This window comes from Hippocampus guttulatus, chromosome 16 (genome assembly GCF_054856545.1).
Source record: "Hippocampus guttulatus isolate MCC_2025c chromosome 16, RoL_Hgut_1.0, whole genome shotgun sequence".
NCBI lineage: Eukaryota > Metazoa > Chordata > Actinopteri > Syngnathiformes > Syngnathidae > Hippocampus > Hippocampus guttulatus.
This window is the reverse complement of record NC_141276.1, coordinates 8,156,423-8,181,026: the sequence shown is the minus strand read 5'-3', so window position 1 is coordinate 8,181,026 and position 24,604 is coordinate 8,156,423. Positions and strand designations below refer to the sequence as shown.

General features: G+C 45.6%; 1 protein-coding gene across 1 annotated transcript; it reads right to left on the bottom strand.

The window, feature by feature from the left end:
- Window positions 1-214: 214 nt before the first annotated feature.
- c1ql1l2 (complement component 1, q subcomponent-like 1-like 2) lies at window positions 215-16,626 on the bottom strand. Its single transcript, XM_086133879.1, has 2 exons — window positions 15,864-16,626; window positions 215-504 (listed from the first exon to the last, which is right to left on the bottom strand). The coding sequence occupies exons 1-2, from the start codon at window positions 16,470-16,472 to the stop codon at window positions 325-327; spliced, it is 789 nt and encodes a 262-aa protein (XP_085990005.1). The 5' UTR covers window positions 16,473-16,626; the 3' UTR covers window positions 215-324.
- Window positions 16,627-24,604: the final 7,978 nt, after the last annotated feature.

The following is a 24,604-nucleotide window of genomic DNA, read 5'->3' as shown; positions in this document are numbered from 1 at the left end:
CATTGTGCGATGTGGGGGGAGAAAGAGGGATGGAGGAAAACGATCGAACCAGACGCCCGTTAGCGAGGAGCTTCCGACACATTGGCGCTGAAGCTACACCCCCCCCCCCCCCCCTCCCAGCACCTCTCGCCCCTTTGCCAGTGTGTCCAGGCCTCGGTTGCAGCGCTCAGATGGATGTTCATGATGATGGAAAGAAGAGGGTGTGGGGAGATAGGGGGGGGGGGGGGGGGGGGTTGGACTAGAAGGCCTTGAACACACATTCTCTCCACCCCACAACTCTTTCCTTAAGTCGAGCTGGACTGTCTTTTTCTCCGTGACGTGCGCTCAGTCCGCGTAGAGGATGAAGCCCGAGAAGGTGCTATACTTGTTGTTGTTGCCGCCGTGCGCTTTGCCACCGTCCAGCTTGATGTAGACCTCGTCCCCGGCGTCCAGGTGGAGGATGACGCTGTTAGAGGCATAGTCGTAGTTCTGGTCCGCGTCTTGGGCGATGGCACTGGCGCGAACCTGCGATGAAAGCAAGAGGAAGACACGGTGTTGAGATGGTAATTTCTGACTGCGTTGAATGTGTCAGCCGGAAAATGCAAGCAAGTTTACTTGGCTGTCTGTATATTTGATGGACAGTGACGAATGGCAGTGATTCGTGATTAAGCTAACGGTACTTTTAAGCTAACGGTACTTTTAAGCTAATGTTACTTTTCTCAGTGAAGTAAAATTAGTACAACTACTTTGCAAGATCACAATTAGGAACTCTACAGCCATTAACTCATTCACTCCCAAAGACGTTTTTAAACGTCTTTTCAGACTTGGTCTAGAATTGGCTGGTACTGAATGAGTTAACAATGATGACAAGCAGGTCACCCCCCCCCCCCCAAAAAAAATGACTGTCACTATTCATTCAGTCTATGGTCGTAGTGGTGCAGCAGTGAGTGACATTTGAACGTGTACATGGAACAAAACGAATACAAATACAAATAATAAAATACAGTCGGAGATCCTATTCCGAGATAAGGACATGGCAAACAACTGAGCATCGTTCTCTGAATGGTTTTTTTTCTCCTACTCGTGTATGATTACGTCTTCTGATTGGATTCCGTCACTGCGGTTTTTCAGTTCGGCTTTTATTTGTTGAGGAAATTGTCAGTCGATTTATTTATAGTGTCAATGAATAATTTCTATTTTTGTTTTCGTCTGGGGGCATGGTTGGAATATTTGTGGCGAAAATCAAGCTAACCATCAGCTTGTATTTGTACCTCAAACCTTGTCAAGCCTCCTCGGCCAGAACCAGAAGCTTGCCTTCTCTGTCTCTTGGCTCTAGTCTTTGAAGAGTTTGATCTCAAGACTCTCATAAAAACTCTTGCTCCCACTTCAATGAGGGAGAGCATCCACTTTGCCGGCACTCTGCCGCAAAGTTCATGTCCTTCACTCAGGCACCGTCGGCTCGATGAGCACGGCAGATTTTTGAGTTGGGGACCAAATAACCATGTGTGGTTCTAACGTGGTGACGTGTAATTTTCACTCGTTGCGCTTTACCTCTTGCCTTTGTCTCCTCCGCTATCTCAGCCAGCTTCCATATCCATTTGGACATGCCTTCATCTTTACAACCGTGTCAAGGTGAAGGAGGGAAGCAGCTCAGCTCATTCCCGAGCCCCCTGTGGAGGTTTCGTAGGCTGTCGTCTGTTGCCTTCATTAGGAAACCGAAACGGGAATACGGCATTGTCGACACGTCTGCTCAAGTTGGCAATGTGACAATTGGATCTTGTTTGGAAATAACCTTAATGTCCCGGAACCTTAACAAAAAAAACAACAAAAAAAACGCTGGACAAGAAAGCGCAGTTGCATTGCCAAGTGTGCTGAAACAACATCTGCACTAGCAAAACAGGGGCAGTAATTGTTCAAACAGGAGCTGCAATAACCGTGACGGCTAACGGTTTTGCACGAACGAACACTAAAAAGTGTCGAAAGTCATAAACTGCCTGCTACGGAAATTGTTTTGTTCATCGGTGAAGTGAAAACACCCCCAAAATGTAACTTGATTCCTTTACACATTCATATTTACTCCTAATAATTTGGTCTAGCCCCAAAAAGTTTTTTTAAATCATGTTGCCAACTTTATGCTGAGGTTTTTCCAACATAAATGTAGTTAGTTCCTCAAGATGCATCTTTGCTGAAATGAGATTTGAAGTCAAACTTCAACACCTTTGGCGTTTAGAAGTTGTTTATAGTTTTTCAGTCTTTGGCTCGATGCAATTATTAGTGACCTCCTAACAAGGAGAAGTGCATCAAGTGAGTTAAGAGGAATACAATTGAACCAAAAGATCTTTTTTTTTCTCTTGTGGGAGGGGGCAGGGGGTGGGGGGGACGAATAAAAGCAAGCGCACTGTACATTCCTGAAAGTCAGCGCCAGTTAAATCGGCCCATTAGTGACTTCGTCGGGCAAGCCAGGTCGAATCAAAATCAATCGCTTTCTTGCATCCGTCGTATTTCCTGGTGGCTCATTATCGGCTCTCCTAAGACGCCGTTGCGGCAGCGGCGGCGTGACTTTAAATCACAGCGTTTCGAGCTGTTGTCAAATGGCACCGAGGATTGCTTATAATTACTCGCTCTCGAGGAGACGGCCCTATTGACCGACGTAAGGGACGGCATTGTGCAAAATGGAGATATTTCACATGATCCGCTCGACCTTTGGATATGTTTGAAATATGCTCTTTGAGTCTCATCCCTCAGTTTTGAGTCACGTGATCTTAAAAAGGGAGAAAATCCAAAATGAGAGGGGTGTAACACTCGAGGGTCTGACTGAGTCACGAAATCCAACACCAAAAATTTCTGGCAGCACTCCGCTAAAAAGCATTTACGTGTTCAGGTGACATCTCCGTTTTGGGAGCAAGTGCTGGCAAAAGCAGGTAGTCGGGGGGGGGGGGGGGGGGGGGCTAGGAGATCATGAGGGGGTGAGTGCGAAAGGATGCGAAATGCACAAATGATAAAAGCTTCGGCTTGACTCTCGACTGCATCGTGAAACGCAACTTTCTTATTTCAAATTGTGCTTTCATGCCAGTTTATCATCGCGAGGAAAACAACAATTGTGGATGAAATGAAGCAACAATTACAAGCGCCCACCAAGTTATCAATCCCATCATCTAAAGATCATAAAATTATAGATCGAATTATCTCAGATGCATAAAATGATCAATTAAAGGCAACAAAATATGCAAAATTACTATTCACACCGTCTAAAACTCATGAACTTGTCAATGACATTGTCTGAAATTAAAAATGAAATTAACGAAAACAGAATAATCATCAAATTGTCTACGCTTCAATGTTGATCCAATTTACTAAAACACACAGAATTGTCAATCCACCCACCTAAAACAAACAAAAATTCCAGAAATTCCCCAAATTCTACATTTGGTTGTCTAAAAGTCTGAAAAATGTTGACGAAAAGTTCTTAAACAGTCTCAAAAATTGTCAAATTCTTTTAAACTAAAAAACTTTTTTTTAATTAATCAAATAAAATTCACAAAATGTTTCCTCGACTTTTCTGGAACTCAATAAAATATCAATCCCACACTCACAAAAAAAAAATCAAAAGTCAAATTCTCTGCAACTTAAGAAATCCTCAATTGAATCATCTAAAATGCACACAATTATCCATGAAATTGGCCAAAACTCAAAACAAAAAAATTATATCCACCGCATTAACTCATGATTCAAATTGCCTCAATCTTACAAATTTACCAATCAAATTGTAATAAATTCACAAATTTGTCAATCCAATTATGGAAGATTCTCAAAATTTCCCAGAAAAAATGTCTTAAAAACTCACTTAGAATAATAATCAGAGCCTCTTAAACTCAAGTTATCCATGTCTTTTAAAACTCATTAAATCATTGATAAAATTGCGTGAAACGCACACAATGTTCCCTTACATTGTGTAAAACTCTCAAAATGATCCATCAAATCAAATCTCACAAAAATGATACCTCAAATTTTGGCTCCGAACGCGAAGCAACAAAATCGACCACCCCGAAACTTCAAGGCAGCCAACGCTGTCAATACGAATGATTGTACTTTTCTTTTGACTGTTTACTCGTCTGATTAAATCGAGCGCAGCTCATATCATTGCGCAAACAGCAGCCCCCGCTGTTGTGATCTGGGCAACGTCTGCGTCCGGCGCGTATTAATAATAAGGCGCCATGCCCCCCCACCCAAAGTCAACAGCGTCTTATTATCGAGGTGCTGCCGCGACGGCTCAGGAGGATTTGTCAGTTAAGATTTTAATGAGTCTTTATCAAAACATTTGCTCTGCGGGTGATCACACACACACATATGCAGATTTTGGCAGTATCGGTCTTCAATTATGATCTTCATTTTGCTCATCTATCGAGGGTACCACGCTTCTGATTGGATCTGGTTCCGTGATCGGAGTTCATGTGCAATATAGAACACGGATTCTTTTCTAGACCCTTCCATGCGTCCTTCTACGATAGCCACGCTGTACTTCCAAGCAGGGGCAGACTAATTAATTGGCTAGATTTGTGAAAATATTGGTCATAACCAGGGGTGCGCATAAGTGGCGCGCCGGTACGCAAAAATATTGAAAACATTCATGTGCGCACCAGATTCAACTCTATCAAAGCGTATTTCCGTATTAAGCTTAATGCACCTCATTCAGCTTAACTTTGCTCCAGTCGAAGTCGAGTTAGCTTTGACAATTGGCTCCAAGGGCAAACTTCAAAATAAAAGCCTTTTACGGCGTGGCGGTCGGTCCATGGTCCCCTACTGCAAGTCAAGTCGGTGCTGGATCAAATCCTTTCGCTCAATTTGGATTACGTTTAACCCGGCAGTTTTAAGTGTATACATTTTCGCCACATGTTGAGGCCCCCCCCCCCCCCCTCACAAACGGAAGTCCAAAAGGGCCTCCCCAGTGGCGCCACAGCTGCTTGCAGTTTCCCCTGGTGACACACTCTTATGTATATTTAGTTTCGTCTCTCTGCTCTACAGCTTTTTATCTCGCCTCAATGGCCAAAACTTGTGCCCGGGAATAATGATCAGGAAGGCGCCTTGTTAAGGGGCCGCGGCGTTGCGAGCGGGACGAAGCGAGGCAGAGCGGCGGCGCGTGACCTTGGCGACGCGTGCGGCGAGCAACTTTGACAAGGCAAACAGAGCGTGAGGCCGCAAGGCTGGCAAATGACGTGTCAGCCCGTGTTGTTGTCCTCGCCGGCGCGCTTCCATCCGTCAACGTGATGGCTTTGATTGAATATTCACTCTGCGCTCGGCCTTAATAGATAATGCATGGCGGCGAGAGTTCAGCGCGCATTTCTTTCAGTGTATGACAATGAAAGGCAGTTATCAATAATGACCATGTTTGTGTGTGTGTGGGGGGGGGGGGGGGGGGGATAGGGGGTATGGGCCATGCTGCTGTACTGTACACTTCTCAGTGAAATACTTTTTCTGAACTGTTTTCGAACAAAACATTGATGGAAATCCTAAAAGTTTGAGTTCTGTGGATCCAGGTGGGGGCTGGAACGTCTCCCGGGGGCAGGGTCGGGTCTGATCTTACGAGAGGTTTTGTCGGCGTGACAAGGACGCCCTACCCCCGCCCCCCCCCCCCCCCCCGGCGTTTCTGACGGCGCTTTGTTGACTTGATGTCGAGCTTCATTTTGGCTCGATGACTCTATTGGTCCTCCTTAAATCAAAGTGCGCCGCCGCCTAATTGTGTTTGAACGTTCCGGTCGTCAGCTGCATGCTTAATGGCTGCTTACAGCACCCCCCCCCCCCCCCCACACACATGCACACACAGTGCCGAAGAGTCTGTGTACGTTCTAGTTCACACTCATCGCCAACAAAATGATGACAATTTAAAAAACAGTCACACGATCCGCTCTTACAATGATGTAATGCTCATTCCATGAGTAAGTAAATGACCCAATAAATCTTATTAAGTACAGACGTGTACGTCAAAGCTCAGATGGGCGATTGTTTACGCTAACCGCCATTTTTACTGTTAATTTTCAATTATTAATCGAGTTCGACCCACGAGAGCTGTTGTAACTTGGCCCATTAAGCAGTTCGACCCTCACAGGACCATCTAATGAGATCCGATACATGAGTCGGGACGCTCATATTTTGCTGACCTTTTGCATTCAGCGGTACCTCGACGTACCGTATGAGTGTAATTGGTTACATAATAGGCGGCAACCTGCTTATTGGTTGTACTCCGCGCTCCCAAATCTATAAGGAAAAGTGCGAGTGAAAACGGATGGGTGCTCGGCGTTGGTAGCGGTTTTTGATTTATCTCGGTAAAGGTAGAATTCTTAATCCGGCTCAAATATTGAATTCCTGCAATGATTTTTGGTCCACGGAAGAAATGTCTTTTTACATTGTTGTGTTCATAACAAGCCGCGTGGGCATTTTGCGTCAAATTGTTGTACGTCTCGAGGCAGCCAATTCCGAGAACATCGATCCGTGCGTTCCCGTAGGAAACCTTTCCCCGAACGTTTCAAGCGTGAAAGCGACTAATGCCGCCGGGCACGCCGGTGGAATCCTGACAACACGGGACCCTCGTGTCGGTTTTATTCGTCAGAAGAGGCCTGATTGAAAACATGACAGGGGGGGAGGAAACCCGTTAATGGGAGATTTGCCATCTGTCACCGGCGGAGTAGAAGAAGAATTAATTTCACCAGCTGTCTCGTCTCCTTTTGAAAGACGACTGCAGGAGCCACGCCGATGTTTACCTGAGGCGAGCGCGAGCGCGGTGCGGTGCCAAGCCAGTTCGTTAGAAGCGCGAGGCAGCAAAAGAGGCGTCGGGAGAGCCTCGTCAGGGGCGGGAAGGAGGAGAGGCTGCAAATTTGACCCTACCCTCTGGTCCGAACCCCGCCCTTCACTATCTGACAGGCTCATCACTTAATTAACGAGCCGCGCTGTCCGCCTCGACTGCCCACCCCCAATACGCAACGGTGGCTCTCAGTGGAGTCGAAAAAGAAGTAAAAGTCGACCTTTTGTTCACTCAGGTGACTTCTTCTTTAAGCAAGCTTGCCATTAACCCTGCAAGCGCCGCACTTCCTGTGTAAGAATACAGAATGTACAGTGGCACCTCTACTTAGGAACGTCTCTTCATAGCAAATGTTCAAGTTACGAAACGTCTCAGCAGGAAGATATTGCCTCTTGTTACGAAAGAAATTTCAAGATACGAAAGGTCAAAAGACAGTATGGCTTGCTACTCGCAGCTCCGACTTTCCTGAACGCAACATACTTCTAGCTGCTCTGCCATTGGCTATTACAGAGCATCATCCTGGCATCCCATTGGCTAAGAGGGACTTCTACCAATTGTGTCTATGTGTGTAGCTAGATACATCGATAGATATGTGTCTGTGCAGCGTCCTCGTCATTCGCCCCTCGGGCCATGAGGTGTTCCGATAGTTTTACGTAAAATGTGAATCACCCAGAAAAAGTGTTCACCAATCGGGCGATCGCTCTCTATGCTGATGTTTGCCTTGTACATTTTCGAACGATTGTTAAAAGCCGACAAAAGCAAATGTCCTTGGATCAGTTCTTTACAAAATGCCAGGCAAAAACCACTTCTGAGAGAGAACATGGACTATAGAGGGCAAAAAATGATCAGGACATTACATTATGCACAACTCTTTATTGTGCAATCATCTAATTGTAACATGTATTCGTTACATATTTTGATGCATTTTTATGCTTTAGGAAACATTTATGTCAGAATTTTGGGGGGGGCTTGGAACGAATTAGGCCATTTACATGGAATATGCGTCTCTACTTACAAAATTTTCGAGTTCAGAAATGTCTTCCATAACCAATTAATTTCATAAGCAGAGGTGCCACTGTAGTGACGGAATGTCTCTGTTATGCACTTTAACGCTTATAAAAGTTAAAGCAGTTCAAAATGTTCTGCAAAACAATATTCAACATGCACATTTTTGGGTGCACCACAGAAATAAGAGAACCGAGAAGGCAGAATGTGCAGACTATGAGTCATGTGACGCCACCGACTCACTGCCTCCCCGTCGAGGAAGGAGAGGATAATTGTGGCTATCGCTGACGACTGAATTCGGGGGAGGGCGGCTAAATGTCAGGGGCGTGGGGAGCGATGGCGAGAGGGATGTTTGCATAAGATGGGCCGGGGGGCACTTGTCTATCTCCCATATGGCCCTCATTATAATGAAGGAGCCTTGTGAGTCAACACAGTCGCATCCTTGACTCACAAAGCCACGGGAGACTGTCCTGTTTTAGCTTTTGCTCTTAATGCACACATACCAATAGATTTATTTTTCTATATTCTCATAGTCTACAATGGGAGGCAATTCGGAAATCTTACATGATTCGGTCGGAATGACGTATCCCTTATTTCGGCATACATGCGGTAGGTGAAGTGGACGGTCAATTGAGAATTCCTCCAAAAAAAGGAAGAATGATGTATATATACAGTATTATATTTTTAAAATGCTTTGAATCAGAAAACCTGTTTGGATTTAAAACATCCAAAGGCATCAAATTGAATCATTTAAAATATCTCGAGATACCTCTCGGATCGTCTTTTACTGGCGAGAAATATCTAATATAATATATAATGAAGGCAATGCTCGATTTATGCATAGTAATTAGATGGTATGTAAATCACGGCAGATCGCACCAGAAAGCAGCTGCTTTCATATAACCAGCATTAGCTTACAGCTTAGATTCTTTCAGGCACGTGTGAATTAATAATAAACACAATTATGATCATAGTACATTCCACTTTGATTAAACCTCGCAGCTTGTACCAGCATTCCTGGCAGGTTTATCAATGATGGACCCAAAAACTAGACACTATGCAGAGTTGCACTAATGCTACGAAACTATAAATACAAAAAAGGAAAACTTGTAAACATATTCTTGGGCACTCTTTAAGATTAGTAGCACTATAAATTGGTATATTGTAACGAGCTAGGTTATGTGTTTTGTTGGGAGGTGTTGCCGCTGGGAGCTTGTGGCAAAGTATGTCATGTTCCATTACTTTGAACGCTGCTATATCCGAGTCATAAACGGAACACTCTGTGCGTGGTTACGAGTGACTGGGAATGGCGAGAGACATGAGGGAGCGCGTGCGCCGTGGGATAGAAAAACGGTGTTTTGCTTGTTCATAAACGTGAGTTTGATGACTCATGCCTTCGTAATACATAGTAGACGCTAAAATATGTCAGCATACCAAACAGGGCATCGCATTACATCAAACGCACATGGGAACCTGTGCGTGCTAATGCTAGCTAGCTTCCAAACATGACTGTCCCTATGTCAGAAATAAAATCAGGCATCTGCCACAACATGTTTGCCTTTTAGACGCTAGTTTTTCATCGCCATTCTGCCATGAAAGGGAAGTTTACACCGTATTAAGTATTTTGGGTGAAAATACACCCCAACTTTCAGACTCTGTTGCTAACACAGGTTAGCCATGACACTGCATTAACCACAATGCTTCTGTTTGGATCCCAGATGACCCGGATTACCACTAACTGCGCATGTGCTTCACAGACAAGGCATATAGACAGTGAGAAACAAGACAATTTCAAAAGAAAAACAGTGTCAAATAAATACATCAATAAATGACTCATCAACTATTACATTAATTGTTGACGACTTTGCTGACTTAGTCAATCTTAGTAGCACCCCTAAAAAATAAATAAATATATATATATATATATATATATCCTGTGTGTGTGTGTGTGTGTGTGTATTTTTCTCTTCCATATGTTCATTATGCATGCGCTGCCACTGTGCAATGGCACCGCACCATTCCGCAGAGGCCTACAGCACCCAAGGTGGGTGACTGCCGCTGTGCCCAAATTGAAAAATGTTCAGTTCAGGTGCAGAAATCCAATAAGTAGTAAGTCCTAAGTAATCCAATAAGAGAGATGTTGGCGACGTAATTTCAGAGTGACAACAGCAAGAAACTTTGGCAGTTTCCTGCAACGAAAACGGCATAGAGGTGAAAATTAAATAAGTATAAAGGTATTATTTAATATTTGTATTTGTGGGTGACCAATCTAACAGTTTTTAACATATTTTAACTCGTAAGGCTTTGGCATATTCTCTCTAACAGGGAGCCAAAATGCTGTGTGCTCAGTTTCAAGTACATCTTGATGCGGCCTTCATGGAACTGTAGCTTTTTTTTCCCTCTCTCTCTCGCCTTCTTCTTATTACAAGCTGACATAAACTTTTGAGTTGTTCCCGGGTCAAATCCACATTGCTGAGCTGAGGCTTGCTTTCCATCCAAACCAACGAGAAATGGCTCCTGGCTACTTCCTGTTTGGTCGCTTGGCAACCAGTGTCGAATATGGACAAGTTTGTGCCGTGCCACCGTCGTCATTGCGCCGTGCAAACCAAGTGCAGAGCCTTGAACAGATGTGGTTGTTAGCAACATTGCTGATACAACAACGATAGAAATCATAATAATAATAATCACATATTTCATTGTCATTGATGGTAGATATGGTGGATACAAGCATTGTTAGTTCAGTTGCCGAGTTACTAGGGTTTAGTGTGGTGGTCAACTGGGCCCGGCTCCCGCAGTTTAGAAAACGAATGATTGGAGATCCTGTATTTCACTTTTCTATTTGTTGCATGACCTACTGCTTGATTCAGAGGAATGTGGAATGACCGAATGTGTATTTTTTTTACATTTTTAAAAAGTAGCTAATTCTAAAATGCAATTCGCCAGGCATCCGCAGGTGGTGACATTTAACGAAGTCCAATTAGAGATTGTGGTTGCTTCAGTATCTGAGTGGCTCCGATAGATGTAAAAATGATTGACAATGTGAGCTTGGAGGCTTTGATCAAATCCTCACTGATATACACGACGACAACGGTGTCATCCTGGCATTCCCGCTCCGTGCCGTATTTCCCGACAATCTTCATTTAACACCTCTCGTCGCTAATTAGGTCCCGAGCGCTCACGTCCCACTCGGCCTGAGTGTCAGCACCGGCGTCCAATTACGGAGCGGATCGAGGCCAGAGGTTCCGCCCCCGCCTCCGTGCACCGCGCGACACTAGAGGAAGTGGCGGTGCGGTTGCGTCACATGTGGCCAAAAATGTTGGGAAAAAGTAAACGTGAACACACTATCTCGCAGACAGAAACAAAGGGGATCAATACTGAAAATGAGTCTCTCTCTCACTCTCTCGCTCTCTCTCTCTCAAGCCCAGTCTGTCCATTCCAAACAACGCCTTTCTGTTGCACCGGCCACACACACACAGAGGCCTTTCAGTGCTCATTGCCACCAAGAATAGCAGCTCCAAACATTTCCGGAATGCTAAAATCAATCAAGACTTAATGGGACCCGCGCGCGACTATGGCCAAAATAGAAAAAAAAAAGCTCCGAGCGTGCTTTCAAATTTCTCTTTTTGTCATCTGGCACGAAAACATATGTCAGCAACCTGCATCCAGATGGCTCCCACATTCAGCGCCTGGGCTGGGTTTCACATTTCAATGTCTTGTTTTCACCTGAACGCACAACAAAGGGGGAGAAAAGAGGAACCCCCGAAGGCACCGTGCAGTAGCTCATTTGTGCCACGCTTAAAAAAAAATAAAAAATAAATAAAAAATCAGACGTAGCAGGATGCATCATGATGATATCATTTGTCAGTGTAGTTTTTTTTTTTGGTGGAGTGGAAAGCACTCTAAGAGTTGAGCTCGTGTAAAGGAGAGATGGAGGACAGCGCGCAGTTGGAGTGTGTGCGAGTGCAGGGGGGCAACGCGCAAACGCAAGAGGGGGACTGCGGCGATAATTGCGAGGGAAGCGTCATGTGCACGAAGGACGTTGAAGCTTATTAAAGGAGGAGACAGTGATTATTCACTACGGCCCTCTGGAGGGGCAGACGCCCCAGTCGTTGCTTTTAATTAAGTCTGAAAGTGTTTTTGTGGATTAATAACAATATTAAGAAGGGGGTTGGGGTGGAGAGAGGAAGTGCAAACACATCCTGGATCTTGCTCGCATGCCTTTTAATTACAATTAAGTTGACTGGGTGACACAAAAGCGCCATGCCTCATCTTGTTCTCGTTTTAAATTTTTTTTTTTTCGCTTTAGTCGTCTCCGTCACTCCGACTCGCACCCTTCCAGACTCCCCCCCAAATCAAAGCAGAGCATCGATTTAGGATTCCTCGGAAGGTTCGGAGTCAAAGAACGGGCGCCGGAGGAATCGAAAGATGGCGAGGCGGAAGAGGAGGGGAAGAAATTGGCTGTGCTGAAAATAGGTTTGTTTATCTCCCAGGAAGCTGGAGAGAAAAGTGACGGGGACAATGCCGCCGTTTTCTCAGATGGCTGAAAGTAAGCTTTTGAATGTTGTGTCGATGTTTGACACGTCTGGGAAAGGTGTGGGCGCAGCACTTTGCTGGGGTGAAACAGCACTGCAGGGCATGCCAACCTCGCCACTCCGCTGCAGTCCAAAGATGATAAAATAGTGGAACTGTATCGTCTGTGCGCTCCCTCTTCTTGTCCCAGTGCACAGTGCGGCTTTCTGCTGCCTTAATGAGCTGAGGAAGGCTCTGGTGCCACTGCGCGCGCTCCACCTGGACACCCAGTGCTCCATGAGCTCATGTGGCCCAACATTTTCAACCAGTCAGCACCAGATGTTCGACCCGAAAGCCTCTTGAGAGGCCACCGTCATATCACAACCGAAGACCAGCTTCTACCACTCGATAAAAAAATGCTTATGTTGTTTTCCCAAAGTGACTCGCTTGGTCGATGTGGATTTTGATGGGCTTTTTGATGGATTTTGCTATTGTGAACACTGTTTTGTGTGTTCTGAAGTTCAAATCTGGAATTCACTTTTGCCAAGTCAAAGAAAACATTTTAGAGATCCACAACTACAGTCTTCCTCTCCACAATTGGACTCCAATCATGAAATAAACGCACAAGCACATGTACGCTCATTGTTTGGGGAATAATGTCCCCTGCCTGTGCAGCTCAAGTTCTTCAATAGCAAGATAGAGTTGACGAATGCTGGACGTCCAAGTCTGTCAATCGGCATTGATTTAGCCACTCCCCCTCAAAAATCGGAAAATCAGATGTTGAAAAATAGTTTAATGCAGTATCTCCACAAATGAGTATAGTACTGTTTATTTCTCAGACTTTGCAACTATCTTCAAATATTTTACTTCATATATTTTGTGTGACACTTTGATATTGGTCCATCTCTTACAAACATGCCAGAGGAGAGGCAAGTGTAGCGTACTTGATTGCGCTACCCAGAAATTAGGTCCCCCAAGCAAGGCATGGATTGCATTTTAGGCATGTGATGTCACACTCTTTCGACTTCCGTAGTCAGGCTGATGAATGGCAGTGGTAGTAGTGATGTGGATATTTGAGCACAAATGGTGTAGCAACGCATGTAGACAAACAATATAAACATTCTTCGCAGGCATATATTATTTATCCTTTGCAAAAAAAAAAAATGACGATACTAGCTTACTGAGTCCGTTGTGTTTCTCCATGTCTACATTACGCTGCCCCCACCGTAGTTAAGCGCGAAAGGACAGACAAAGACGAACATTTTCTACTTTATTGCCATTGCATGGTCCTCTAGAGAGACATGCAACGTGTGTCTGTGTAACTGAAGTGCCTTTGCAGCCCCCCCCCCACCCACCCCCCGGCCTGCCTTGGGGAGCGCAATAACGCGGCAACAGAAGGTGTCTTAATGCCAACATATGTTCTTCCTCTCCGATTAGATATCAGGATCTTCACGCCCCAGCCGTAAAAAAAAAAAAAATTCACTGTGGATTGAGACGTTACACTGCCGAGGCCGCCGTGTTGTGAACTTGACGAGGGTGAAGGAGTTAACCTTTACCGGGGTTGCCTTGATGAGTGCGTGGGGAGGGGGTTTGGGGGGGGGGGGGGTGGCTGAGCGTGTTGGCACCGTAGAGTCGATGGCGCTCGTTAATTCAGTTCCAATTTGTGCACAGAGGCGTCATCCCGAGACCCCGGCAGCCTCCTGCTTTGTTTTAACTCTGTTGAGCAAGTTGTCATGACTCATTTGCATATGCAACTTGGACAAAGTTACTTCGAAAGTGCAGATTGCACAGCGCAGTGATTTAGTAGTTTTGCCAATTACTGAAACAAAAGAGAAAATGTTTGTCTTTGGCTGCAGGATATACAGTAGACTTCAGCGATTTACTGGAAATTATATCATATCGACGCGATTCGCACAATGATGATGTGATACTGCGGCGCTGAGCCTGTGCCACTTTATTAGGTACACCTGCAAGGTCAAATGAGATCCGATACAAGGAACGCAAAGACAATCCTGCTCAGTTTTGACTGACACCGTGTTCGTTGAACGGTGGTCATCAGCTTTGACAGCTGTTTGGATGATTTTGGATGCCTGGTTTAGCTTGACGAGAGGCCCAATTTAAACTGAAACTGCAAAAATAACACGTGTGCTACATTTTAATGTGTTACATGTGCTTATTGTTGAATGTGTGTGTCAATATAAATCAAAAGTGAATATTATCATCTATTTAAAAGCAAAATTCTTTTAAACACACCTTTTACTGGAGCTTATTAAATAGTCCATAAGTACCTTATGAAGCGTTGAAAATAAATTTCAGATATACGCTCAAAGCCGAGCCGTGTGGAAATTAGCTTATTTCGGATCCACCGGGAGGGGGAAAAAAAGTTTTGTGTACATTTATTTGTCCTGTTTGTGTATAACAGTGGCTGTTTTTGCAGATTTATTTCCAGTGCACTCAGTGTCACGTCCACCCTTTTTTTTTTTTTTGTGAAATGCGCACAGCCACATTTTATGACAGGAGCCTTGACAGAGTGCGAACTGCGCGGCAAACACGCACATTAGTGACCCGAGAGGACCCCTCAAATGAAATTAGTGCCTCGTTAAAGTGATGCATAGAAGCCCCAGAATGGCGCACGCGGACGGCGGATGGCGTTTACGCGACATAAGAACTTTCGACGCACCTCCGGTCTTCTCCCCGTGCGCGTGGACTGATCAAATCAACGCATCGGGTTGCATTTGCGTTGTTGTTTCCGAGGCGTTGATTTGAATTTTTCTGAAGCACAAAATAAACTCCGAGTGGAGATCCAAATAAATAAAATCACAAGGAAGAGAAGAAAGGTGTGGACAGACTCTACAGTGGGGCGGGGGTTGAGGTGGCGGTGGGGTGGGGGGGGGGGGGGTTGTTTGGCAATGTCAGGACGCATCATATGCGGACGGGGCGGTCGGAGGGGGGACGCAGTTTGCAACCAGTCAACACATTTTTATCTCCAGGCGAGCTGCGTTCCACAGATGTGCGCTCTGCACGCGACCGCGGCAATTATACGCTCACGGGACGTTTTATTAGGTACACCTGCCCCCCATGTAATGACATCCAACGCAGTGCAAACATTCTGCCTCAACAAAGATAACTTTTTAAAAATATTATATAGGTCGTTGTATTTTGGTGGGAACTTTGTGCAAACGGCATCATTTTGGGGAGAAAAAACGGACTTTGCTGTTACTCCTTTCGATCCATATTTTCACATACGCACACAAGAAATGATGGTTAAAAACAGACAACGTATTGCAAACTACATACATACCTGGATATATGATCATGTCAAAATGGTATGGTCATGACTTTGGTTGTAAGGGTGTCTAAGTAACCCTGAGTACGGTCTGTAAAATATTCGGGGGAAAAACCCCCCCACAAGATAATTCGTACAATTCATATTTGTAAAAGGAAGAGATACCGACAGGACAGCTATTGTGTTGCGTCTCGTCAGATCGTGCAAGTAAGTGACTGGAAGGGAGCTTTAGACGGCGAGCATGTAGAGGCAAAGACGAACCGAGTTGGTCAAAGGTTTCCGAGCACCGACCTGTCCGTTCTTGCAGAGGTCGGCCCACATGCTGGTGCCGTCGCCGCCTCTCATCAGCACGTGATAGATGAAGAAGTACGTGCCCGGAATGCTGCACACAAACTTGCCGGCGATGCCGTCATAGTTGTTGCCCAGGTTGGTGACCACGTCGTCAAACTTGAGGATCTCGTAGCCCTCGTGCGGGTTCTTGAGGCCGGCGTAGAAGGCCACCCGAGGTACCGTGCTGTAGGTGGCCGTGCTGATAGCTCCGTTGCCCCCCAGACCCAAAATCCCAGTCCTTCCCTGGTCCCGACTGTCTCCCGGAGGCCCCGCCGGTCCGGGCGGCCCCGGTTCACCCGGCGGGCCCGGCGGCCCCGGCTTTCCCGGCCTGCCGGGCTTCCCTTGTGGGCCCTGCAGGAGCGTGGAGGGCGGCAGGACGTTGCCGGGGTCGCTCAGCGCCTCCGCCTCCGCTTGCAAGCCCGTCGAGCTGGTGCTGCTACTGGGGGTTCCCTTGTTCAGGTAGGGGTCGCACACCATCCGACAGGTGCCCAGCATCTCATAGTGGCTGGGGTCCGTACCCACGGAGCTGACCAGCACGGGGATGAGTACCACCAGGACCAGGACCAGCATAACCCCCACGGCGGCCGCCACCAGGGTCTTCCTCCCGATGCTGAGTCGGGGAAGGGGCTGAGCGGCCAGCGTGGGTCTCCCGGGGGCGGAAATGGTGACCGTTGGGTGTGGGGAGCCTGTCGCCGAGGAAGAGGACCCGCGGATCCTGAGGAGGGGCGCGATGGGTGGAGCGGCGGGCGCGCGACGCAGAGACCCACATACACTTGGTACGGAGCTCCCGGCTGCGCTCGGTCCGTGGCGGCGCACGCACAAACCACTTGGAGGGAGCCGGCGCGCACTGAGCCAGACAGTCGGCGCGCACTTCCTAAACACTCTCTGACTTGTGAGCGCAAGACAGAAGGATGCGAGAGGGAGTCTGCAGGGATGGAGGGAGGGAAGAAGGGAGAGAGAGAGTGAGTGAGTGTTGCGACCGCCAGATGTATGTGTGTTGCGTGTGTGTTTGCGTGTGTGTGTGGTGAGTTTTTGGAGCCGGATTCTTATAAGGCGCGAGCAGTGGGGGACCCTCCCCAGCCCTCCCCTCCACTCCACCACCGAGTGAGAGACAAGAACGGCTCCATCCCCCCCCCCCCTTCCTCTGTTTCTCATCACTCACTTCCCCCTTCTTCCTTGTTCAAGTCTCACCTCGCTCGCCCTTGCTCTTTTTTTTCTTTTTAATTGCCGTTTCTCACTTTTGTTGCTTTATCATCTCATCAGCCCCTCCCCCAACCCCCCTCCCAGCCTCTAAAAATAAAGACAGCGCCACGCGAGGAGAATTTCGAGGGATGCATGCACTCGTATGCATGCGCATTTGCACTTGGCAAATAATAATAATAATAACTCGAGCTGCAGGCAGCTACAAAGGGCCCCACACGCGGCTTGTCGTCGTCGTTGAATGTGAAGCAGCGTCAGAAGTGGATAGCAAACTAACATGTTGGGGGTTTACCCATTGAGGATGAGCCAAGAAGGATGTTGGGATTGGAACTTGGGAGTTTGGGTTGAAAGTTTAGGGGTCAGGGACTGGCCTAATGACAGCGTTTGATTCAAATGCGTCACTTTTTGAGAAATGTCAACGGGATGTCGAAAAGATGATATACACTGGGTGTCCGTACTCTGTTTTTTTCAAGAATTCCACGCTGAGGGGAGAGACAAAGAAGCCGAGGGATTGAAAGAGCAAGAGAGAGAGAATAATTCCGCGTTAAAGGTAATAAACTTCCCATCATACATAGCTTTTTTTTCTTTTTTTAAAAATTTTTTTTAAGGGTAGCTCTTTTGGGACCGCCAACTGATGTTGTGCTAAAGTTATCCCTTCGCCTGAACGGGCTGACACCTCCTCTTATTGGCGTTTATGGTATAGATTTTCAGGTTTATATCAAATTAAGGCTGCTGGTCAGGGGTAAAAAAAAAATCCATATGCAGCAGCAACATCATTTTGATGACATTTTCATCCCCCCGGGAGTGACGAACGGTGAAGTGAGAGAGTAGCAAAATTTGCAGATGGGCTCACTTGTGTTGTGTTTACATGTCGACGCTATTGGGAATTAGACAAATGCACAATAGCAACATGCTAAAAACGGATTTGCTAGCTAGGTTTCAAACAAAGCGCTATGATTCTCGATCATAAAATCTGTGCGATCTGATCCCGATCAAAGACCCACCCGGAGCTACATTGTAGTGACATGATTTGCGATTTAGTTTTGCGGCATCGTAATACAGTCGAGTAGACAAACCGAGGAGGGTAAATTACCGTTTTTTTCAGATTATACGTCGCTCCGGATTATAAATTGCACCAGCCAAAAAAAATGCATAATTAAGAAGGAAAAAAACATATGTAAGTCGCACTGGAGTATAAATCGCATTTTTGGGTGAAATTTGATCAAATCCAATCTTGAAAGGAAATTTAAAATAAAAATAAAATAGAAAACACCACGCTGAATAAGTGTACGATATGCGAACATTACATGACGCATAAACAACGAACTGAGAACGTGCCTGGTATGTTCAAGTAACATATTAAGAGTTATTCAGATAACTATCGCAGAAAGAACATGCTAACAAGTTTACCAAACCATCAATGTCACCCCAAAATCACAAAATCCAATGGAATCTTCATCCTCTGTGTCACTTTAAAGCAAGCCCACCAACTCCGGAGGTAGAAGATGCAGCGCTTCCTCTTCTACGTCGCTTACGTCAGACTCATCGTGGTTTTATCAACACAGGTCTAAAGCGGCCTCTTGTGGTTAAATGTGAAAATAACATGTGAAATGATATAATAACGGGCGGCCCGGTAGTCCAGTGGTTAGCACGTCGGCTTCACAGTGTGGAGGTACCGGGTTCGATTCCAGCTCCGGCCTCCCTGTGTGGAGTTTGCATGTTCTCCCCGGGCCTGCGTGGGTTTTCTCCGGGTGCTCCGGTTTCCTCCCACATTCCAAAAACATGCATAGCAGGCTGATTGGACGCTCTAAATTGTCCCTAGGTGTGAGTGTGGGCGTGGATGGTTGTTCGTCTCTGTGTGCCCTGCGATTGGCTGGCAACTGATTCAGGGTGTCCCCCGCCTACTGCCCGAAGATGGCTGGGATAGGCTCCAGCACCCCCCGCGACCCTAGTGAGGATCAAGCGGTTCGGAAAATGGATGGATGGATGATATAATAACGTGTTAAGAATTTCACCCATAAATCGCTCCGGAGTATAAGTCGCATCCCCCAGCCAAACGATGAAAAAAAACCTGCGACTTACAGTCCGGAAAATACGGTACTGCAAGTTATCTGCAGTAATGTTCTCCTTAAGGCATCGTAGCAGTCTGGCATTTCCCATGACACGTTAGCATTGAGCTCGCGGATTTATGCAAAGGGTGGCAAAGTCATGCGGTTGTTTTGAGTATACGTCGTGTAATTCGCTGTGTGTTATGTTTAGTTTAACGTAAACGTCAGTGGTAGTAAACAGCTCCAGGCATCTGTTTTGAAGCTTTGCTCACTGTGCCAAACTGCTACCGGGTCACTCGTATCACAACACGACACAAAATCTTTCGGCTGGTACAAATGGAGCTTATTCCAAGTGTTATACTGAACAAATCGGTTTCAATTTTAATTTTTTCGCTGCGGTAGGACACAACATGACTATTTCACCATCTATTTTCTGGTTCAAATTCAAGCCGATGGTGGTTTCATGGGCATGTTCTTCCTCCTCAAACTCATCCAATGTGTTTATGGAACTGGCTTTTGTGCACTGGGAAGTGAAAAAGGCCCTTCTGCCAACTCTTCTGACAAAGTTGGAAGCATACAATTATTCAAACTGGACAAGGACTTGAGTCCAAGCTTTCATTGATTAATTAATCGATTCAAGGGGTGTGTTCCAAGGCTTTGCGCATCATAATTGGCATTTCTAACGCTGACGTCAGCGCATTTTTACATTTTCTGGCCTCGGCTTCCGTGTGGTCACAAATTGGACAAAACATACGTGCTCTTCTTGTCTTTTCCTCCCGAAATATCACAATGGACTTTTCCTGGCTGGCGCCGGATTGCTGGACTGAACCCTTACGACAGCTTGAGACGGATCCGCGGATGAAGTTGTCTTCGTACGACTCGTTCTCTTCGTCGTGACCAAACTTTCAAAGTGGTGCACACGCCGGCGGTCCTCGTCTAATTTATTAGCGAGCAAATAACGCACCCCAACGCCCTCTTCGAAATACCCCTCACATGGCAGGTGTGCCTGCAATGCATATTTATCTTTTTGTTTTAGTCCTCATAACAAGAGTTTACCTACATGAGGAAGCACACAGGCCTTAAATTGGTTTTATGGTTTGTTCAAGGAGGGTGTGGGCTGCAGTGGGGTTGGGGGGGTGGGGGGGGGGGTTGTTTGCTCCAGCTACCTTCTGCCTGGACTTGCCAGTCACATCGGCTGCGCCCCAAACTGCAATCTCACAAGCAAAGGGATGCCTGGGAGGGAAGAGGACAAACACAAAGATGAGCAGGAAGAAGAGGAGCTCAAAGACAAGGCAGAGGAAAAACAAGACCTTTAGCATCATTTATTTCATAGAAGCACATTTTAGTCGTCGATTTTTTTTATTTTTTGGTTTTTTGGTTCGTAGCTCACAGCAGCACCTGGCAATTGTGACGCAATGACGAGTTCCAGTCTTGGCCCGTTCGTTGAGCACCGCTGGCGTTTTAGGAATATTTCCCAGCCATGCCACTATGATTTTGACAACGACTGCTCGGTGGCAACGGTGTGGGTTGAAAAAATGCTGCAAAAATCTGGCAGTGTGATAATTATGCCAGACACGATTCTTTTTGCTCTTTCCCTTCAATGACTGTTCATATGATGAGCTTAACACAGCCCCCCCCCCAAAAAAAAATGCTGATGGGAGTCACAAATAGCTACTGTTGCCAAGCACCAATTGCATAGTGTCAAGGTTCTTGCTGAAATGTAAAAAAATAAAATAAAAATGAACGGCATATCAGTTAAAAAAGCCAAAATATGCTGAAGATTAGACGTCAAATAATGCTAAAGATTCACTGAAAAATGCTGAAATCTATTTGTGATGCAAAGTGGACTATTTACAAAGTTGAGGGTAGAGCAAATAAATCCCAAATGTTTCAAAATGTATTCCTCCTGTGTGTTCAGCGGCATTGTGCTTGATCTAAAGGAAGGCTGAAACGAAAAAAAAAAAAACGAGTCCATTTTTTTTTCTTTGTGCGCCATGAAGACACTGCAGTCAATCAGACCGTGATGAAAAATCAAGCAACGAGAGCGCATGAGAGGAAGAAAATAAAAATAAAACAAAACCAAAAAAAATAAAAAAGCAGGAAATCACTACGTCAGTCATCCAGAAGACTTTCAAAGCCCAGCGTGCTGTTGTTCTTTGTGGTTACAAAAGAGGCAGGCAAAGGCAGAACAAATGCGTTTCAGAAGGTGCACGGGGGACAAAAACGCACAAAACCTGTGGAAGAGTCTTCAAGGATTCTTCTTTTTTTTTTTTCCAGAGAGAGAATTTTGCGGGTCAAAGAAGCAAAACAACATCACAAGCGAGCACAGTCATCCACACTCTGATTGCTTCCCTTGTGTCGCTCGTGGCCGCTTCCTATCAAAGAGCTCCTTTCACGAGAACATTTTGCTGCGGAGACCTGTGGGGAGGGAGGGCACAAGTGGCGAGGGATGCAGAGGGTGCAACACAAAAAGTGGGCACCGCACAGGAAGTCAAAACAGAAGAGATGAGCTCGAAGATGCATTTGTGGACGAGGAGAAAAATCGACAAAGCGAGCATTTGGAACTGTGATTGTTTACCGTGTGTTATGACGTCCCCCTGAGATCCAAAACATGAGCTGTGAGATGTTCCTCGTAATTACTCTGAATAAACCAATATTTTTACAACACATTGCTATTTTTTACTTAATTAAAAACATGTAGCAAAAAAAATATACAGTATATTTATTTTTTCTTGGTTGAAACAAATTAGCAGCATTTCAATTCATTTCAATGAGGAAAATTGCTTTGATGGTCAAATTGAGTCGGCTAAAGTTGGAGTATGTCGACTTGAAACTGCTAGCAAAATTTTAAGGTAGCCTCACTACAACCCCTCACATCTCTGGCCAAAAGAAACACCCCCAGCTCACAAAGGCGCGTTAAACGGTGCCATGCCGAGATAGTTACGCATGACTTCTTCACGATAAAGTATTGCCAAAAATGAAATGTTATCGTTTGATGTTGTATTTTTGGAACATCCAATCAACTACAGTTCTGTGGAATAGTATTTGCCCCCTTCCTGATTACTGAGTTCTTTGCGTATTTATCACTTACCAATATTTCAGTCCATCAAACCAATTCAATATCACACAAAGAATGTCTTCATTCATTCAAAGTTGCAAAGATGCTCGCCACACATTCGCAAATAGCTTTAACGTAAGAAATAATATTTGCTAATTATATTAGCGGCGCACGATGGTGCCAGAGATGGGTGATTTTCCCAAGAAACATTTGAAAAATATTCCATCAGGTCATAAAGATAAAACATACTATATATGACAAAATGTATATTTTTGCCTCCTTCAACCCTTTCATGCACCCTGTAACCTGGTAACATGATAAACTGTCCACTGTAGTTACCACTGTCCCTGAAAGCATTAAACTCACAGTTCATGCCACCATTGTTATTGGGGTTTTTTTCTTTCAAAAAGGTCATTAGGGTAAAAGTGTCCCAATACTTTTGCACAGTATTGCATGTTCTCTTTGCCTGCTGAGTAAATTAACATGCTGGTTCTGCCTTAGTGATTTTTGCTGACTTGCACTATAATACACACAACATCCAGGTAAAAGGGGGGCCGAAACAGTGAAGGACATGACTTCTATACACACACACACACACACACACGCGCACTCATACGCAAATGGGCCCCGAAGCTGTGTAGTCTGTATCCACGTGTCCATTCCGCGTGACATTTCCCTTGTTTACACATTTCCATGTGACCGTGTTGCAGTTTTGTCAAAGGAGACATAAAGACATCCATCCCCAACTCGGTCATTCCACCAAAGATGCAATTTACAGTTCAATTTAGATGAAGGGAAAGAACTTTGTTCACCTGACAGCCCTTGAATGCTTTCCACCACTGCAGGCAGCTGCCAGGGAGATAACATTGTCAGTGTGTTTATTTGGTTCTGCTGCCCTCCTGGTGCTTTTTGTGTTCTTATGTTGGCCATTACTTGTGCTACTTGCCTCGAGGCTTCAGTCAACTACCCAGAGGAAGTGTAAGCTTTAGGACCTGGCGGAGGAATGGTAGTTTCAAAAACAGCTGGGGTTTTACCATGTTCAATGGAAGTGGCTGCTGGAGAGATGGCACTTTGCTGCCCACGAGTACCCCCAGTCTGAGTGAGTGTGTGTTTGTGTGTGAAGTCGCACAAAACCAGTGCACGATGAGAGTGTTCTTGCGCTCTCTGGCGCACTTCTCCATGTAATAGGCACGCGTGCTTGCTTCAAGCTGTTTTGGCTAAAAGAACGACATATTAAACAAAAGAGAGTTGGATATTTCAACCTCAAAATGTATGACTTTCCGTAACTAAAGTCCACTAGCTTAATGCTAACACGGAATGCGAACAAAAATTAGCATAGACAAAGAACGGCTGCTTGAATACATGGAGCAGCAACAATTACATTTATTGCAAGTTAGTTGAAATTAGACATTGGCCGGTTGTTGGTTTCAAGGTGTATCATAGTTTTAAAAAGTCAGCATTTGAAAACGGTTAAAACTTTGCATCAACAGTATGAGCTTTTTTTAGGTGTCAGTGCAGGCAAAGTGACAGGACTCACAGTCAATGAAGGTTTCTTGGCTTCGTAGAGGAAGGATATTACGTTTCCAAGAGCGGCAAACGTCACTGTTTTGACTAATGCAAGGTAGCGTTCATATTTTACTATAACGCTGTGTTGAAACAAACATTTGCAACCTGCTACGAGAGTTGACATGTCTACAATCGGTGAAATTAGCGCTACCAACTTGCGACCAAGCCAAATAACGAGCTAACCGGCTAATTAGCATAGCTAACACAAGCTTGGTCATGCTGTTACCACTTTTTGGGTATTAGCTAACAAAAGGATGGAGGTTGTTGTTGAAAATGCCAAATATCAGCCAAGTTGTCCAGAAGGCCTCTATCATTTCCTTTGGCCTCATGTGCGTGTCATCGTGTCGTGTCATTGCGATGTAAGCTGATTAGCGCAGTACGCTTCAAGTACAAACTCTTGTAATATTTATGACTTAGTCTCGTGTAAAGTGACTTTGTGCCGAGGTTCGCCTTCATGTCGTCTTTTCCCCTCAACTGAGCGGCAGGAAGTCGCTGATCCAGGTATCGCCATAAATGCGGCGCATCGAGCATCCACGCGTCATTCATGCGCGCATCATCGCCATCTGCCTCGCCGGCGGCGTCTTTTGGCTTGCCCGCTCTCTCGATTCTTCTCCCCTCGCCGCCGTCCAAATGACGGCGTGACCTTTCTACCTGGGCCAGCTCTACAGCGTCGGTCACAGCCGGAGCCCCAAACTCATCTCCTCGCTAAATGCTCCACATGGCTCCTCTCTCTTCCTTAACTCGCGCTCCCTCTCCATTTTCCTGCCCCGCCGTGAGGAAAGGTCACACTTCTGCTTGCATGTGATTCATGATTTGCAGCAGTTATTGTT

Bases quoted from the DNA above. Each gene is read 5' to 3' on its own strand.
- c1ql1l2 (XM_086133879.1), bottom strand. From the start codon at position 16,472: ATGCTGGTCCTGGTCCTGGTGGTACTCATCCCCGTGCTGGTCAGCTCC. The intron at 505-15,863 runs GTCGGTGCTCGG...CTTTCATCGCAG, and splicing joins ACCTCTGCAAGAACGGACAG to GTTCGCGCCAGTGCCATCGC.